Source organism: Daucus carota, chromosome 7, assembly GCF_001625215.2.
Source record: "Daucus carota subsp. sativus chromosome 7, DH1 v3.0, whole genome shotgun sequence".
Taxonomy (NCBI): domain Eukaryota; kingdom Viridiplantae; phylum Streptophyta; class Magnoliopsida; order Apiales; family Apiaceae; genus Daucus; species Daucus carota.
The window spans coordinates 41578076-41597575 of NC_030387.2; the positions used below are offsets into that span (position 1 = coordinate 41578076).

At 35.3% G+C, this 19500-nt stretch overlaps 3 protein-coding genes and 1 long non-coding RNA gene across 4 annotated transcripts; 2 read left to right on the top strand and 2 right to left on the bottom strand.

Annotated features, from left to right (window-relative positions):
- The first annotated feature begins 882 nt into the window (after nt 1-882).
- On the top strand, nt 883-3259 carry LOC108193744 (uncharacterized). Its single transcript, XM_017360553.2, has 4 exons — nt 883-1242; nt 1337-1732; nt 1942-2286; nt 2840-3259. The coding sequence occupies exons 1-4, from the start codon at nt 1120-1122 to the stop codon at nt 3113-3115; spliced, it is 1140 nt and encodes a 379-aa protein (XP_017216042.1). The 5' UTR covers nt 883-1119; the 3' UTR covers nt 3116-3259.
- Nucleotides 3260-3638: 379 nt separating this feature from the next.
- On the top strand, nt 3639-4601 carry LOC108196080 (acyl carrier protein 1, chloroplastic). The gene is made up of 4 exons (XM_017363178.2): nt 3639-3814; nt 3919-4026; nt 4146-4265; nt 4358-4601. The coding sequence occupies exons 1-4, from the start codon at nt 3704-3706 to the stop codon at nt 4481-4483; spliced, it is 465 nt and encodes a 154-aa protein (XP_017218667.1). The 5' UTR covers nt 3639-3703; the 3' UTR covers nt 4484-4601.
- A 97-nt stretch (nt 4602-4698) lies between these two features.
- LOC135147829 (uncharacterized) lies at nt 4699-5565 on the bottom strand. The gene is made up of 2 exons (XR_010285670.1): nt 5425-5565; nt 4699-4869 (listed from the first exon to the last, which is right to left on the bottom strand). It is a non-coding gene; the product is annotated as an uncharacterized LOC135147829 (long non-coding RNA).
- A 232-nt stretch (nt 5566-5797) lies between these two features.
- On the bottom strand, nt 5798-17565 carry LOC108196079 (protein SLOW WALKER 2). Its single transcript, XM_064081504.1, has 16 exons — nt 16752-17565; nt 15594-15669; nt 15171-15290; nt 14893-14968; nt 14536-14604; nt 14352-14436; nt 13515-13582; nt 12673-12765; nt 12375-12527; nt 11650-11733; nt 11384-11527; nt 10654-10743; nt 9927-10009; nt 9437-9814; nt 8768-8990; nt 5798-6576 (listed from the first exon to the last, which is right to left on the bottom strand). Exons 1-16 carry the CDS (start codon nt 17425-17427, stop codon nt 5944-5946), a joined length of 3051 nt encoding a protein of 1016 aa, XP_063937574.1. The 5' UTR covers nt 17428-17565; the 3' UTR covers nt 5798-5943.
- Nucleotides 17566-19500: the final 1935 nt, after the last annotated feature.

Here is a 19500-nt window from a genome sequence, read left to right on the forward strand (position 1 = left end):
CAAATAAACTATTGTAATGAAGCCATTCCTTTTCTCGTATGTACCCTGCCAAAGTATTAAATTCTTTCTATCAAATTTTAATATATTTTGAGTGGAATACGTTATTGCCAACTCTTATTAGATTATATTTATAAATGTATTTTATATTAGAATTATTAGTGTGATTTAAATAGCCCGCAAGGGTTGATTTAGCTGGTTAAAGAGAGGACATATATCCTCTTGCGTGATCCGAAGGGTAGCGGTTGTGGGTTCCTAGGTTAAAAAAAAAATAAAATATATATAATGTGATTTAAATATTTTTCAAAAAATTTATATGGTTCTAAATTAAAATTGATAAACATAATTTGTTTTTGAATTAAGAAAAGGAATCATAAACATGCAATAAGAAGGTAGAATCTATTTTGGATTAAGAAAAAGTTTTTGTATTTGCTAATCACATAAATCCGGCTTATTAATTTTAAAATATATTATAAAAAATTGTGACGGTGGGATTTATATGATTCTACGAATAAAACTGGTAGGAAATATTTATTTGGGATTAAAAAAAAAATCATATACACGTGAAAGACAGAATTTGTTTTGGATTCAGAAAAGGAATTATAAATATGCAAGGTGATATCAGTTGCCTTGTAGAACAGAAGTTAATTTTCGGATTCAGAAAAAGAATTATAAATATGCAAGGTGATATCAGTTGCCTTGTAGAACAGAAGTTAATTTTCCAATCTAACAGTGCTTATTTGTTCAATATAAGATACAACGGATGATAAGCTTTTGGACCAGAGGACCATGCGACCAAATTATCTCCCTTACGCTTATTATATATAAGTATATAATAAATGAAACTCCCAACTTAAAAATATTCTAGTAATTAAACTTTAGAATATAGCAGTAATTAATCGGGCAATGAATCGGAACTATGGTTGAGAAGCAGGCGTAGGGGAGTTGAAGAGGCCGAAAAAAAAGCAGCAAAGCAAAGCGTCCGGAAGTGAAGTGGGTGGTCATATGTGCAGAGTATGAGTGTGTGTATTTGGACTATCGCTTCTTCCTTGAATTAACGCATCTGCCTTTACTAACCCGTCAAATATAAAAATACCATTCGTAAAAGAGAAAGGCGAGAAAATGATGAATCGAGGTCGAGGTCGAGGTCGCGGTGGTGGAGTTGCTGTGAAAGAATGGGTTCTGAAAAAGGTTGAGTCCAAGCCAACTGTCATCACTGAGCGATCTTCACCTGCAACTGCCCATGTATGTATGAGCACTAATTTTTATTTTCTGTCCGCCCCTTTACTTTCTCCTTTTTTTTTTTTTTTATTAATGTCAGTTTGTGTGAAATTGACAGGTCATGGACTCTAATGATGTGAAGCAGGGGTCTGTGGAAGGTTTAAATTGTTCCAAACATCCACAAGGCCAGCCAGCCTCCAAATCTACCAACGATCATCGATTATCCACCCACTCCAACTCGAATCATCGCATTGAAAATAACACTCATGTTGCAGCTACCTCGGAAATCAAATGCAGCCAAGCTTCTCAGGACAATACTATGACTACTGGAAGCTCAGAAAAATTCTTTGACATCTGCCCCAAGAAAACAGGGACTCCTAGGTTAAAATCTTCACTACTTGTGCAAAACAGAGAAAAAAGAAATGAAATCCAGCGTTCCAACGGGGGACAACCCATACAAGTATTGAGGCCTGGAATGGTTCTTCTAAAGAACTTCATTCCCCTTAAAGATCAGGTGCAACTATATCTCTGTTTACCACACTCCCCATTAATCTCCTTTTCTCTTCTTTTTTGACACCAACAATATTTTTTCTATAACATCTTATGGTACTAGTAAGATTTTCTAGAAATTGAAACAGTTGCATAAGATTGCTTCAGAAAACCATTTCTTGAGCCATAACTGGTATGTCACTGAGTCATGTATACGTTGTAAACACCTTATAGGTGGAAATTGTGCAAACGTGTCGAAAACTTGGTCTAGGCAATGGTGGTTTTTACCAGCCTGGTTACGGAGATCAAGCTAATATGCATTTGAAGATGATGTGCCTTGGTAAAAATTGGGATCCTAAGAGTAGCTCATATGAAGAACGGAGATCAGAGGATGGTGCTGAACCTCCTCCAATTCCAATTGAATTTCATCAGCTAGTTCAGAAGGCAATACAAGATACCCATGCCCATCAATGTAAACAAGTGAAGCAAAAAGATGTAGAAAGTGTCCTACCCTCTATGACCCCTGATATCTGCATTGTGAATTTTTATACAACCAACGGGAAGCTCGGATTCCACAAGGTATTTTTTACTTTTAACTACAGTAAAAGCAGGCAAGTACAGAGATATTACCTGCTAGTCTGAAACTATGTTACTTATATACTCATCACTTAATATAGTATAAACTTTTATTGTCCTGTATAGTTATATGGTGCTTGTACATTATACAGGGATTTTTTATGACCGAACATCTATTCAAAATGGCAATTTTACACCTTTAATTTTACTGCTCCAGAAAGGTTTAACAATTTTTCGTTCATACCCAACTTTTTGACATGGTGATGTTCTACCATGGTCCTTGACTTGATGGTATTTAGCTTTGCATTGTTAGTGCCCTTCGCCCCATTCCATGTTCCTTTAAAGGATGATGACTTGAGGGTCTTCGCACTCCTTAGGATATATCATCTGTCCTCTTGATTAACAAAACTAGTCCCTGGTTTTTATCTTTTCCCTGATATGAGAAGCTATGCAGTTGTGTATTTGATTGTATGAAAGGGCAAACTGAAAGACTTAAGAGGATGTGCCAGTAAAGGGGTGTAAATTGAGGTCCATGATGCGTGATATTTTTGTGCAGGATAAAGATGAAAGCCAAGAAAGTCTGAATAGAGGACTACCTGTCGTCTCCATCTCAATTGGCGATTCTGCAGAATTTTTATATGGTGATCAGATGGATATTGACAAGGCTAAGAAGGTCGTACTGGAATCAGGGGATGTTTTAATATTTGGTGGCAAGTCTAGACATATATACCATGGCGTGACTTCTATTCTCCCCAAGACTGCTCCACAGGCCCTGCTGCAAGAATCAGATCTTCGCCCCGGCCGTCTTAATTTGACTTTCAGAAAGTACTAGCCATCCCTGAGCAATGTATTTTATCGACTTAAATGGAAATTTTGTTGACTTTTGGTTGTAAATGTGGATATGTGAGACCTATTAGTATATCAGTATTTTTCAAATTTCTTGATTAATGTTAAAGTCTCATTTCATTTTTCTTTATTTTGCTAAATAAGCTTAATTTCTCAGTGACCCAATACATGTAACAGTATCATTATCATACGAGTCCAAATCGTTTGTGGGACAATTAATTAGTGTGTAGAGATGCTTGGTTGGTTTTGTCGACGGGTCAGGGTGAGCAGACAGATGCTTTATCAGACTTCTATTTGCGAAAATTGTTGGTGGTTATAATCGGTATACGAAAAGACATCAAAAGAAGAAAAAAACACACGACTAAATTATTTCCTATGAACTAAACTTCAAAAATGCACCACAAGAGACAAGTGACGCTTAGCATACACCGTCCAGGCGAGGCCGTACTTCCCTTGTTATTTTCACCCCTGTTATATATGTAACATAGAGTCTCTGTATATAAATTCTCACCACTGCTTACCGTATATTATATCTGTGTCTTTCACCCTCTCTTTAGTCTTTATAAAAATTCTCATGGCTTCCCTTCTGACAACTTCAGCCACGTTACTTGTTTCTGCTGCTCCCTTCGCACCCAAATGCACATCCTCCACTTCCACGCTCGTCACCAGCTCCTCCTCCTCCATGGTAATTGTCAAGTTTCCTGCTTCACTATTTTTCGCAACATCCAACTCAGTATTACATAGATAATTTGTTGTAGTGACATGACTCCGTTTAATATTTCAATGCAGGGTGGTCTGCGACTTGTGCCGAAGATCCAGATTTCATATGCTGCAGCAGCAAACAGATCATTACCAAGTTCTCATCGTTTCAAGACTGCAACAATATCATGCTCCGCCGTAAGATCGGAGTGATATAGATGCAGACTCGCTCTTATCACTCCTAAGTCCTACCTACATACGATTCTACCCTTTAAGCTACATTGTAACAAGTCTGATTCATTACTTTCTGGATGCAGGCTAAACCAGAGACTCTGCAGATTGTTCAAAGCACAATTGCCAAGCAACTATCGATTGATGAAACTGCTGTGGCCCCTGGAATTAAATTTGCTGACTTAGGTGCCGATTCACTCGACACTGTAAGATTGTTTAGGCACTAGCAACTATCGATCAGCAGATCACACCAAAAAAATATATTCTGATAATCATGGTTATAATGCTATGAACACAGGTTGAGATCATGATGGCGTTGGAAGAGAAGTTTGGGGTGTCTATCGGGGAAGGGGGCGCTGAGAACATTGCAACCGTTCAAGATGCAGCTGACCTGATCGAAAAAGTGAAGGCTGCCTCAGCCTAAGAGCTCTCAGCAGTGCAAGATATTGTTGAAACATTATATCGATACTCCAGAAAAGTGTTTTCATGTACATCTAAATTTTCCTGTTTGAGAAAGATCTATAATAAATGCAATTTCCTTCCTTCGGATATAGCCATTTTCAAATGAGAGTGTATGCCACGTTGTGTGTGTCTGGAAGAATGGGAACGATTAGTCCCAGAAACCATGGAATATTTGGAGAAATCAAATTGACACCGCATATATAAAAATACTTCCCCCGTATTCATGTTCAGACAGATATTCACACTTTTCATAATCAGATCAAAACTTCTACAATCAGGTCAATCAAGGGTTATCCTCTATTAACCCGGGTAGGTCATGAGCTCGACTCCGGCTCACTTCGAGAATCTCTGAAAACAGGTACTCAAATTGTAAGACCATAAGAGCAACTCTAATGGAGTTGACTATAATCATTAGCTAAATTGGACATGTAAGACATTATATAAAATTTGCTGAACCTGCAACACGCTTCAATGGTATTGACTATATATTGGTTGGATATAATTTAAAAATAATATGTTATTAATATTTTAAATTGTTAAAACAGAATATATCAGTTCGATATGGTAATAACTGGTGTGTAATCTTCCTACAGATTTACAGTCCTGCATGAGAGGTTGACTAAAATTATATATAAGGGATGAGTACGGTTGGAGTGTAATTTTTCCAAGAGGTTGACTATATTTTTTATTTTTGGTATGCTAACTCATCTTGCCAAGGGCTTTCGGTTGAAGATACTCTAAGCCATATTAGCCACACACACACACTTAAAAAAGGCTTATTTGTTAACATATTTATGAAATTTTAATATATTTAACAGCACTTTAATTACACATTTAAATAGTAATTGTGATAAAAATAAATGGGACAAAGGGAGTGTGGAAAATATTTACTTTGTAGCTTACCACAAGTATGCACATAACACCTTCAGAATAGCCATCACTTCTAGACTGCGATCGGTGAAATTGTTATGCCAGGTCTATCATTCCATGTATTATCCACTTGAAGACCAATTTAAACTATTTCGGTAGATTGGCTTGCATTGCACACTGGATGACGTCTAGCAGTTGCTGTATTCTGACCAATTTCTCGACCACAAGATTAAAACACATGCCTTCACAATGTTTATCCTTGTATTTTTCCCAAGGCTGAAAACTCATTCACCTTGCAAGGAGCTTTCTTTGTTCACCTACTGTGGAGTAATACATAAAACAAATAGGGACACCCAGCAGCTCTATAGGTAACTCTTGCCAAAGCTATAGTCTCTGGTTACTCAAATTTGGGAAAATTACCAGAATACTAAAATATCATAAAAACCACACCAATCCCCATACAACAAAAACATGACATTGTTACAGGTAATGAATACACATACAAAGGATGTCAAGAAGACCAGGTTATTGATACAAAAAAGCAGGTGCAACTCATTTTGAGGTCTTTCTTTTCTTTTTTGACTTGGATTTTTTCCCTTTATTATGTTTCTTTTCCTCGTCTTCCGACGGACTCTCATTTAATAAATGTTCATATTCTTCTATACTTGCGAATGGTGATGCTTTATTTTGCTGATTTGGCTTTCTTTTTCGATTCTTCTCCTCAAATATATCTTTTTCATCACTCCCATCATCAGCATCACCTATGTCGACATCATCATCATTGCTGTCATAGTTATCATCAGTATCCCCATCTTCTCCATCAGCAATGTCTGACGGAAATTCCATCCCTTCGTCACTGTCATTTCCAACCAAGTCATCATCGTCTTCCTTTGCAATTCTGTCCAAGTCATCATAGTCATAATCACCATCAGCCTCCAGAGAAGGATCACCAGAGTCCAGCATGTTATCAATTTCTTCATTGTCTCTTTCATCATCATCATCATCATTCCCACCATACAATTCTTCGGCAGCTTCATCGTCTGTTGTTTTCTTCTTCTTCTTTTGCTTCTTTGAGGAATTCATTTTGTTCATATAGAACTTGTGGAATACAAGATCTTCTGGGGCTACATCCATCTCAGCTAATGAGATAATCTCTGGGCCAATCAAGTGGTTGCTCATGTCAAGCTGTAAAAATATCATAACAAAATGAGATTAAAATAGCACTGGAGGCTTATACAGGTCAACCAAACAAACATATCCAAAAGACATACACAGTGAATCCTCACTTGTTAAAGACTTAAAGCGGGGTCTGGAGAAAAGACTTATATTAGGTAAACCAAGCCAACATTCCCACAGTATGTACCAAAATAGGATTTTACTGTCAAAGCACACCGAAATTTTTATTGCATAAAACAACATTGAATGTTAGTTGACACCTAGAAAGCAGGGATACTTCTGTTTAATGAAGAACTGCGTATTGGATATTCCGTAGTGCGGGGGTGCACGGGGGTGAGGCAGAGTGCGTACGGGATACGCCACGTGGCGTATCGGTGGAGGCAGCGATGGGGATACGTGGGGGTGCGGGAGTGGCAAAAAAAAGTAATTTTACATGACTTCAAAACAGGAAAACAGAATTTATATAACAAAGATACATACCCAGTTACCCCCAATTTCAAAGGGGCTGACCTATCTGCAATTGGGTAGAAGACAGAGACACACGACTCAACAGATCGAGACAGTGACTTCTCTTTCCGACGACGAGGGTGGCACTGATTTCAAGAGAACAACTTCTCTCTTTCTCTAATCTACTCCTTATGTTATCTCTTCACTGAGTTCACTCTACTGCTTGTTTTGATTTGATTTTATGCTACCATCGGTGTATGTATTGCGTGCATATATGTGCTGTGTATATACATGTGTTCACTGGTTGATCGCTTGGAGTCGGTGTTGACTGCTGACTGACGATGTATATACTCCAGTCCACTGCTTTGACTGTGATTTTTTTTAATTATGATATTTTTTTTCTTACTCCTTTTATGAGTTTTTGGTTAAATATCAATATATACATATATGGGTATGAGGTTATATGTATATAGTTGGTGGCTGATTTTTATGTGCTTGATGTCTTCTATTTGCTAAAACTTGATGTGTTTGGCTATTTGGTTTAATTTGAATGCTAGCTTTTGTTTTAACTATATATATGTATATAGGCTCATGATCAAACAGAAACCTACTCTTAAATACAAACTAAAAACCTTTTGTTTTACACTACTTACTAACTCCAACTTCATCTTTGAACAAACCCACTTTCATATCTCTCCTTCCCCAAACACACCACACACCACCGCTGCAACCTATCCATCTATCTCTGACCTGGATTTCACCGTCATCATCCCCAGCTCCGCCCTTCCTCTCCCTCGTCATCACATCATCATCCTTTCCCCGCCTTTACCACCTCCGTCCTTTCTCTGCCATCACCATCTCCGTCTTTTCCCTACCCCTTCCCCAATCTTTTTTCGACAATCTCTCTCAATCTCTTGAACTAGAGCTCTATCGTAGATTTTAATATTGTTAAAGCTAGATATAACTGTTGAAAAAGTTATAGAAATCGTTGATTCATGTTGTACAAATTGGTGATATTCGCTTTATAAATTAGTGATTTACGCTTTACAAACTAGTGATATTCGCTTTATAAATTAGTGATATTCGTGAACTCCAGATCAGAAACTCACATTTGTTGTGCGTGTTTCAAAATGGAAATCATCTGTAAACGAGAATATCAGACATCAAAACAGATAAAATTTGCTCAAAACACCAATAACACGTTGTAATAGAAGATGAAGAATGAAGGGAAAGTGGATTTGTGTTAATATGTAAGAGTTTTGTATTTATAGTTCGTGTATATTTCAGGTTTTATGTTATAGCAGTGGGCACCAATATTAATAGTAATGGGCTGGGCTGATACAAATGTGGGTTGGGCTGCAGTTTTTAGTTTGTAGATTAAGATGGTTTGTAGTAGAACAAGACTCTCTCTCTCTCTCTCTCTCTCTCTCTCTCTCTCTCTCTCTCTATATATATATATATATATATATATATATATATATATATATATATTTATTTATTTATATTTGCCGTATCCCCCACACCCGTATCCCCATTTTTTCAAATTTGCCGAATTCCCGTATCCCCGCACTGCGCACCCGCACCCGTGCTTCCTAGGTTGACACTATCTAGTGCTTCATGCCAAAGGTACATCTTCTGAGTTAATTTCGTTTCTGTATATACTCTACATTATCAACAAGGTTTATAAAATAGAGATCAGAAGTTAAGTCAGGGACAACATAACAGCTAAGAACTTATTGGTGGCTAATCTGACCTTTTTAGCAGGTTCAATATCAGAGCCCCCATGCCATTTGTTTTGCTTCGGTTTCTTCTCCATGAACTTGTCCAGGAAAGATGAAAGTGAAAGATCATGTAATGGATTGCCATTGTACACTATGTTTGCCCCGGAAAGAAGGGTCTTAGCCATTGTAGCAACAGATGGGTGCGCATGTGCAGCCAAGACCATCAACTCCCACCAGCTGACGCAATCCGCCTTACTATATTCAGAAATTACAATAATAAAAAATCAGGATCAAGTTTAGTGCACAATGTCACATTACATTAACATATTTGTGTCTACATTAAAGGCAAGTTTAAATGTTATCAAAGAAAGCATAAAAACGCAAAGACCCACAACCATGAACATTTTACAATCTTTAGTAAAAAAGCAGATCTACATAATAATATGCAAGCAGTGATGATTGTAACTATAAACACTCATAGTCAATCATAAGAGGGTACCAATGGCAGTTGTATGACCAATTATTAAAAATGTTCAACTTTGAAATATCAAGAAAATGGCAATAAAGTGGGAACTGTGAACAATTTGGACCTGAAAGGTGGGTCTGCAAGGAATTGCCTTGTAATTTACCCATTCCCAGATATAGCTGGGCACATAGAAAATAGTGTACAGAGTACAGACATCAACAAAAGATAATGGTACCAGTAAGAAGGTTCACGGTGACGTGGATCGTATCCCCCAGGTAATGAAGCCTTCAATTTATTTTCATTTAGCACTAGTGACTGTGGACCAGTATGTTCAGACCCCACTTTAGGTTCTCCGGGATCATTCAAAACACCAGCAGCAAATATGTCATCACCTTCATCAGAGACCTCATTTTCCGACCCAAATGTCAAACAATCGCGTTCATCTGATGATGAATTAGAACTATCATTTGTTTCACAGGCATTCCTACTGCTAGCAACCTCACAGACATTTGGTTTATCTGGTATAGCTTCGACGTCATTTTCCGCGTCATCTAAAACATCTTCAAAATGCTCATTGTCATCATCAGCTGACTCGTTCTGGAGGATCATGTTCCTGTTCAACAAGAGTAATAACATATTCTTTATGAACAAAAATGTCAACCCAGATAAAAAATGTTGCACAAGCATATATGTAACACACCAAATGGCATTGCTCATCTACTTACCACAGAGGTGGCCTTGCTTTAAGAACTTCAGAGAGTAGAAAGAGACATCCACAGGCATACTGAGAAGGCTGCTGGAGTGCAACCTGCTCGGACATTAAGCAATAATTATGACAGATACTTTGGAAAAAATCATGAGATAATAAGACTATTGGATCAGTTAATCGAACAGTGTGCAAGCCTCCTATGATAGGCCAAGAATCCATATCGTCCATTAGGCAAAATATGGGTGACACCATCATAGCTACGGACATAATAAAGCAGCATTGATAATGTAATAATTTTTTCTAGTAGTAGTACTACACCTTCTAAACAACAGGTGCATCTACAAGTCATCATGGTTTCTGAAGCTAAATTTTTTTCATATTGACATATACATATTAATATGAAGACGTAGAGAAGAATCTTGATGTAAAAATATGTTGGGAAATGGGTAAAACCTACCATCATGGGAGGGCAGGGAAACACAATAAATCCTGAGATTTTTGTTCATATAATTCAACTCCATATAACAATGACGCTTAGAATTGTATACATAGATATCATAATACATAAAGAACTAAACGATGCTTTAAAATAGGAAATTACTTTAAATTGATAAGTGTAACTAAATACTAATCCACTACTACAAATCCTAATAAATAAAGGAGATTATAATCTCCTTTATTTATATCAAATATAAATAAAGGAGATTATTATCAGTGATAGTTAATACTTATTCACCACCAACCTGCAACAAGCGCTTGGCAAAGGCAGCTACTCGCTTCAGATTAACATCACTTTTCATTGCCCTTAATAGTAAGCCAATAAACATTTCTTCCTGAAATTAATACATGATAACAATGTTTCAAAAACAGTTCTGTAATTTTAAAGCCACATTGAAGTGCTAATTCTTTTAACTACACTAGAAATAGTAACAGCTAAAAACATTCACAGATCTTTCATACATTTACATATACTTGTAACTGTCTTGGTGGAACTTAATAATGGTATACTGTATAAAAAATTTAGCCTTGGACTCTTCAGATCTGGAAGAGGTACTTGTAGAGTGGTACCAGTAACATAGGTTTATATCTCAGAAAATGAGGACTGCAAGATATTAAAATATTGTAGCTTTCTGCAGGAACAATTAGTGAGAACTATTAGGTGGATAGCTAGATTAGCAAAAAGAATATCCGCCCCCTCCCCCGTGCCTTCTATATAAATATAACTAACCATACTGCTGTATTGTCACTTACCATCGTTAAAGGTCATCCAAGAACTGAAGATTTTATCATTCCGTGAGTATGAAAATGAAACATGATGAGATTGTTTACATAGTCGATTGCCAGAAGTGAGAAGACAGATAATGAATCCAGTGCATATGAGTATGTAAAAAAAAACCTTTTCTTCCTACTTATCAACACTCAATTACTGCATATCTACAGTTATGTAAAGAAAGTAGGCGTGTGTTTATATACCTTTGAAGAATTCATAGCAGCTGGAAGCAGAAGCTTTGAGTACAAAGCTCGATAAAATCGATCACTTACAAGCTGATTTTTTGACGAGATCTTATCAAGAAGTAACAATGCTTGAACTCCAACATTAAAGTTTTTGGAATGCACCTACATATGAGAATCCATAAAGAGCAAGACCAATACCAGACAACAGTTTGAAATAATAACACATTTGGATACCAAGACATGATATTCATATAGTGATATATGTAACAATTAGATGATCTCACCAATTGAAATAACATCGGTGTCTGGACCTCAAGAATGTCATCAGCTTCATTACTTGAAACATAAGGAAATGCCCGATTGACACCCTGTGAAAAGACTGCAAAAGTAAGTCCTCTGATAATTCAAAAAAGAAACTAAGACAGCATCAAAAACCAATTCCAAAATTTTGAAAAAAGAACAAATAATGTTCTCCAAACATAACTATGTAAATAAGTGAGAGCAGTAATATTTCACAAAACATTTAGTACATAGCAAACACTTCACCGAACGGTTTACAAGGTATGAACGGAGAAATACACATTGTATTTTATTTTGGTACAACTTATTACAAGCAAGTTTGACCTAAAGGTCTTGATAGAGGTGGGTCCCAGAAATCTGAGCAAGTAACTGAGACGAAAGATCACTTTAGGTCTCTCTAAGTCAGCATTCTTATTCAAAATTCTGTAAATTAGTGCATTACCCATAGAGTAATTACATTCTATATAAAGTGATATTTTTCACATTCAACCATAATATTGTACACAAAAATCAATCAGTACTACTGATTCAGTAGTCTACGCAAGAAATCTAGACTACATAAGAGCTACAAATGTGGCATCAGTTTTGAGCCTTGAACACAGAAACTCACATGTTCCTCCATAGGGAAAAACAATACATTTAAGCTAAAAGAAATTAGGTATATTCTGTGAATATGATAAATACTATATTCAGAATTGTTCATACTGACAGTTAAAAGAGCCGTCAATAATCTGGAGTCCATTTCAACATGAGACTCTGATGAATTTGGCTTTTCCTTCTCTTTGGAAGTGGACAGCTTCTTATGTTCTTCTTTACTGTTACTATCTGCCTTATGTCCCCCAGCAGCCATTGAAATAAGTACCTGAAATATACCAGATTCTATATTGTTATAACAAAAAAGTAGTTCAATAATTCCTCATTCATAAACAATGGAACTGAAGCTCTAAAGCAGGAACCACATACAAAGAAGTCAAGAACATTACAGAAACTATTTAAGTTTATATTACCTTAAATAAAGCAAAATATACATCTACCAAACGTTTCGCTACTTGAGGCCCATCTCCTCTGTGGGATAGACGAACTTGACTTAGAAAGTTAACCTGTATGTAAACAGCATCAGCATAAATCTCATATGCATACTGTATGTAAACAGCATCAGTATAATCTCGTATCCATATTACATACTGTATCTGTATGTAAACAGCATCGCCATAATATAATATAATATGCATACTACATAATGAGTTATGAGTGTGTTGGGAGGAGGGCTAAAGCTAGAACTCAAGAGCAGACATGCACCAGATACTATTTATATTATTTATTATATAAAGGTAGGCACTATAAGTACTCAGATACCCAAAAAAAAAAAGATTGAACAATTTTGAATACAAACAATCTAAGACTCTGGTTATACATTAACATAACAGCCACACACCAAGAAAATCTGAGTGCACTTGTGTACGTAAATTATGCATATGCAGATAAAGATAGACACACATTTACTAAAATACATAATTTTAAGGTTAGCAGTACAGCATACAGTGGTTTCAAGATACAGCCAATTTTCATATATGTAGTTCCAAACCGGATACTATTTTTATTATTAATTACATAAAGGTTGGTACTCAGACGCCCCAAGAAGGAGACTGAATAAATAATAATCCCGAACACAAACAATGGAAGACTGCATTAGCCACACACCAAGAAACCCTGTGTGGACTCATGTACGTAGATAAACTTAGACAAATGCATACAACTAATATAGATATTTTTAAGGTTAGCAGTACAATATACAACGGTTTCAAGATAGAGCAAGCATTAATATATGTTATTCCAAATGTTTACTTACAGCATGGTACTTTGACCGCAATCCCAAATGAGGCCTGAACAGAAAATTATCCACCTCATCAATCACTACTGCCTGAAAAGGAAAAGCAAGGAAAAGGGCAGCCTTCAGCAAAAACACTAAAAAAGGCATGTTTACAGTGAAAATGTTAAGACTAGCATGATATCATCTCATCCTTAATTAAATTAAACACAATTCAGTTATTCAAAATTATGTTCTCAAAGAAACTCTTTTGGGATATAGTAGGGGGCATAGTGTACTGTATGTGTACTTGTTCAAAATTCCATCCCTAACCTAAACTAATAGTAAAACCCCCGGTTTAATAAGGAATGCTCCATTCTCCATGACACCTATTTTCTTACTAAATCTCATTTTCAAATCTTTCCTCGTTTATTCCATTGTTTCCATTTAACTTCCCTTTAACATCACTCACTTCATTTCATTCTCCCACAGCCAAACACAACACATTTATTATATGTTGGCTTTCTAAAGTACTACTCCCTCCGTCCCAATTTATCTGTCTTGTTTGACTTTTTGTTGTCAAATTGGGCAAACTTTGACTGAAATTTAAATATATAAAATAATTAGAAAAAATCATGAAAAAATATATTACTAGAATCTACATCTATTCTACTTTAAAATGTATTTTTTCGATTTTCAATATCATGTAAGAATTATTACTAATTACTAGTCAAAATTTGGTCAACTTGACCACAAAAAGTCAAACAAGACAGATATATTGGGACGGAGGGAGTAAAATAGATGTCACATATTCCAGTTTCCCAAAAAACATGTTTAACTCAGGGATTGAGATTTTGCACAGTAGTAAACTAGGACGACATGCCTTCATATTTGGATGATCAGATATAAGCTTTGATAAGTGATAATCGGCATTAGACGCGGCCTTGTTTTCAGGATCACCTAGCTGTGGAATGAAACCAAAGAATTTCAGTTTAAACACAGTGCCAAAACAGATTTTTCAAAGGGCTAAAACCGAAAATCTTAAAAGAAAAAAAACACGTACTTTGTTTACTAGTGCAGCTAGCAGTCGGCGCTCTTGCTCTGATTTACTACTCAGCAAAGTGTACATGGTCTGCGAACCATTAGGGATGCCAATAAATTACAAAAGAAATCATATCTCATGTTGAACTTAATTATAGCTTAAATATATTATTTTGGAAAAAAAACTAAGAACATAATCAATATATCTTATCTTCCTAACATAAAACAACAGGGAACCCAGCCCTGATCCCTCCCTAAAATATACGGTACCTAACCCTTTACAATTCCAAAAGTCTATGTCCTTTAGGAAACATCATATAAGCTGTAAATACTTAAAAGTTTAATATATAAAAGATACAAATCGCACAGAAAAGTTAACCTTTAGTGCCTTGTCTTTTAGTACAGCTAACACATCTCTTGACGCTTCCTCGAGTGCAAAAACAAATCGCTCATACCTGCAATACAGCACACAAGCAACTTCTATCAAGAATGGGGTGCAAATAGCCTAATAGAAACATTGCAGAATTTCGCTCTATAAACTTATACTAGACCCGCATACTTGATTGTATGGTCTAGTATAATTTAGGCCATTTTTTAGTACGAAGGGAATCTATCTATCCATTGCAAATAAAATTGAAGGGAGAGAAAAGTTCATACCTCTGCTTTAGACAATCTTCCCAGTACCAAAAGAGTAGGAGAGAGTAACCATCTTTTGATTCGGGTAGATGATTTACAGGCCTCTGAAACAAGATTTTAAGCTTGCGTTCAGGTAATAAACTGTTCATGAAATGTAGGACGGGTTAGCAGTTCAGAGAACACAAAGTAAAATAAAAAACATTATAGGGGGAGAAGAAATTAAATGACATCCATATCTCCTTATAAAAGATATAGCATTTTGACAATAACTTCATGCAGAAAGAACTTATTAGACGAGAATAAAAATACTGGCCATTTGTTAATCAGAGTTATGACACATGGGAATAGTTGTACAAGGATAATTTATAAACTAAGTAATTATGGGTATACAAGGATAGGAATAACACAGTCAACTGTATACACAAGACAAACAGAAGTACTGACCTCGAAATAAACATCTCTTTCAGAGCTTCAAATCCTGTCAATGCATGACGCTTTCCAACTTTTGACGTCACCATTCCTGCATTTACTACCATTATTAGCAGCTAGAAATGCAGAACTTTCTATATATTCTCTACGGGTGACAAATCAGACCCGACACAAGTTTGATCCGAAAAGTACGAATTTAAGTTGGAGTTTTTCGGATTCAGGTCAGTTTCGGGTTGACCCAAAATTGAGCAAAAATAAGGTCATTTTAGGGTTGATTCCGGCTTACCCGAAATTATCCAAAGTTGTGTATATACTAATATAAAATGTTACTCCCTCCATTTAATTCTATACATTCACTATTTGGCACGCACTTTAATACTTCTATAAAATATGGTTCTATAACTTATTTTTAAAATTTTCTTTTTCTGAATAAAAATTTAATATATAAATTTTTATTCAAAAAAAAAAAAATACAAAAATAAGTTATAGAACTATACTTTAGACAAGCATTAAAGTGTGTGCCGCTCCTCCTGCGTATACAACTGAGGGGGACGGAGGGAGCATATATACCAACTCTAGTGTTCCGATTTAATAATACTGTATAGGTAAAAAAAATATAGACAAATAGGGGTATATTAAGATGGGTTGGATGGCCCTAAAACTTATTTCAATACTAAACAAAGGCTGTTTTTGTAAATACAGGTGGTTGGATTCAATTAGTACAAAAATGCCATCAAACTTTCATATACAAAATGCATACGACTTTAAAGAACTTCCCTGAAGTCGACTTAGATTCCCTTTTCTCTATCAAGATCTCCTCGACAATTCAACGTCAGTTAAATAAATGAATACATTATTACAAGCACTTCAAAAACCCGACTTTTGCCCCTTGGTAACTAACTTGGTAAAATTTTGGCTACTTGGTGGAACCAGAACTGACTTGCATTTGAACATGGAAGTATGCTGACGAGTGGGTATTGGCTAATGCGACAGGACAGCACATTGAGAAATTAAAAGTAGTAATACCAAAATAATGATGGGGCAATAACTAGTTACTTTTCTAGCTAATACAGGGATAGGTTTTTATTATTAGCTCCAAAATATCTTGAATTTGAAAAGGTAGAGTTGCATACAGTTTAATAAAAACATAAGAAATACGGAATAATAGTATACCTATGAGTGCATCAAGTGACTTGATGTTAGCTACAGGATTCTCCCCGACCATCACGGAGAAAGCAGAAACCTTGTCAGCAGCAGTACCAGACCTCTGGGTAGCAGTGAGCATCTTAATGTCCCCACTCTTGCCTCTGGATGCCTCGAAATCCTGCGCATACTGAGCCATGAGCCTCTCCCCCAAATCCCTTTTTTTAGACACCAAAGACTTCCACTCATCGACATTTTTGTACGCGACATTCTTCTTGTCAGCACTCCCCAAAATTTTGTCTTCCAATTCAGCAGCGTCGACATACCATACACCCAGAGCGCTGGCCTTGACAAGAGGTAGTTTGGGGAGATTCTTGAATTTGTCAAAAGTGTGATTCTTGTTATCAATTGGGGCCAATGGTGGCTGGGCCCTGGGCTTGGGCTGATCTTTGGGATATTTGTGGTTGTTGGGCTGGTGCTTGGGGAGTAGAGGAGGATCATCTCTCCTCTTCTTCTTCTTCTTCGTCACCATCTTCTTCACTGGGTTGTCTCTTTTGAGCTCATCCTTGGACTGTTTGAGAGGTCCGGTCTTAGAAGAGAGACCCAGTGAGGAAGCGAATGAAGCGACGTCGGATATGAGTGCGTTGTGCTCTTGCTTATCTGAACCACCGCCATCGCCTTGTGATTCTGATTTCTTCTTGCCCATTTTCGTTTCTGTTTTCTTGATTCGACCAGCTCAACGAATAAGGGTTTCATACATCACAGTTGTAGTCGTAGGGTTTAAGAAAATAGGCGGGGGAGGAGGAGTCCACGCATGTTTTCATCCCAGGCCCGAAAAAGTTTGGGCCTAAAGGATGGGGACAAATGTTAACATGGACCATATCAGAATATCAATACGAAACATTACAAACGTATTTTATTGCAAACATCATCAATATTTTTTGATAATCAAAATCTTTAAATTCTGAGTTTTAAAATCTAACTAGGAAAACTAATTGTAATAAAAATTAAATTGAACATCAGATAATTTATATATTTGATTTTTTCAAAGAGTTGTCCGGAAAAACAAAATTCTTAAACAATTTATTTTTCTAAAAAGATTATGAGTTTGAAATGGAGATAATAAAATATTACTCAAAAAATTGTGCAAAGCTCGGCTAGAACTTCTAGTTATTTGTTAAATGGGGATCATGTTACTGAATAAAAACTCTGAATAAATATAATTATGAATGGTTGAATTTTTAAGCCAAATAATTACATAATGCAAGCCGACATAACATATTAAAATAATGTATCGCAGTCATATTTCTAACAATGAGAATATATCATTTTCAGATATAACAAAAACCAACTTCACAAACAAACTATACATATCCAATATTTTAAAATTATTTATTATAGTTATTTTATGTTTTATTTGAACAATCCCTTTTAGTATCATTGAAAATGGTCTTGATCAACTATTAAGCCAACTCAATTTTATGCTTTATTTGAACAAATCATTTTATTAAATTATATCTCTATATATGATAAACGTAGAAAGAATAATTTTGTCGTCTGATGTTATTATTACCAAATATTTACTATTCGTTGGATCATATATAAGACAAATAAACACTATAAGATTACGAAGAAATTTGTTCAACCCCGTAAGCCAACTGAATTCTGCTTGAATATATATGATTTCTTCTTTTAATCTAAAACAAATTCTGTCTTTTACATATTTATAATCCTTTTTTTAAATTCAAAAAAAATTTTACTTACCAATATTAAATCGTAGAAGGATATCAATCCAACTTTTGTTAAATTACATCCGTCTAATATATTTTCTTAAGCAATAAACTAAGCAAAAATAAGATTATTCACTATCAAAGTTAATAAGCCAAATTTAATCTCCACATAATAAATAATTGACATTCCAAAATATTTAATCAAAAAAATTCAAAACATAAATGGTTAATATCACAAAATTATTTTAATTATAAAAAAGATCCAAAACATATTCACATTTGGCAGAGAAAAATTATTACTTGATGGCACGTACGGAAAAAAGCTTAGCTTGGCTAAGCGGTAAAAAATAAAAGAATATTGTTCCAAAAAAAACTCGACAAAAAACGAATGTGTTCATAAAATAAGATTAGAGATGAAAGTTTAGTCTTAAGAAGTAAAAAATTGAAGGATATTGTCCAAGAAAAACTCCACAAATGAGGAACGTGTTCATAAATTTGATTATAAACGGAAGTTCAGCACCGGATGTGGATTATAGACACAAACATTTTTTCTTAATTCAAAATAAATTATATCTTCTACTTGCATGTGTATAATTATTTTTCTTAATCCAAAATAAATTATGGTACAAGTTTTAATTCTAAGACCGTATAAGTTTTAAAAAAATAAATAAATTGTATTAAATATCATAGTTCTAATATAAAACACATTCATAAATATAATATATTAGAAGTTGACGCCTGTCACACAAATACACACCAACAAAAAAATTAAGAAAAAAACGTACAAATATTGTAATAAAAATTGATGATTACTTATAGAACTTTGTCACACAAATACAAATCAACCAAAAATATTATACATAGTATAATCTTCAACATCCGCTACAACACCAAAATCTTCCAAATATAAAACTGGTCAAGATATTGAACATAAATCACTTCACATCACAAAAAAAAAGATCAACAAGCAGCTGATCATAATAAACGATATCACAGACAATATAACAACATCATTAAACAGGTACGAAGTCAAAGTCGAAAACAAGATA

Excerpts from the sequence above, each read along its gene's own strand:
- LOC108196079 (XM_064081504.1), bottom strand. The coding sequence starts at position 17,427 with ATGGGCAAGAAGAAATCAGAATCACAAGGCGATGGCGGTGGTTCAGAT. Across the intron at positions 15,670-16,751 it reads GTCACTTGATGCACTCATAG|GAATGGTGACGTCAAAAGTT; the intron begins GTATACTATTAT and ends TAGTAAATGCAG. Across the intron at positions 9,815-9,926 it reads AAAGCAAGGCCACCTCTGTG|GAACATGATCCTCCAGAACG; the intron begins GTAAGTAGATGA and ends CTTGTTGAACAG.
- LOC108193744 (XM_017360553.2), top strand. The coding sequence starts at position 1,120 with ATGATGAATCGAGGTCGAGGTCGAGGTCGCGGTGGTGGAGTTGCTGTG. Across the intron at positions 1,733-1,941 it reads TCATTCCCCTTAAAGATCAG|GTGGAAATTGTGCAAACGTG; the intron begins GTGCAACTATAT and ends AACACCTTATAG. Across the intron at positions 2,287-2,839 it reads GGAAGCTCGGATTCCACAAG|GATAAAGATGAAAGCCAAGA; the intron begins GTATTTTTTACT and ends ATTTTTGTGCAG.
- LOC108196080 (XM_017363178.2), top strand. The coding sequence starts at position 3,704 with ATGGCTTCCCTTCTGACAACTTCAGCCACGTTACTTGTTTCTGCTGCT. Across the intron at positions 3,815-3,918 it reads CCAGCTCCTCCTCCTCCATG|GGTGGTCTGCGACTTGTGCC; the intron begins GTAATTGTCAAG and ends ATTTCAATGCAG. Across the intron at positions 4,266-4,357 it reads GTGCCGATTCACTCGACACT|GTTGAGATCATGATGGCGTT; the intron begins GTAAGATTGTTT and ends CTATGAACACAG.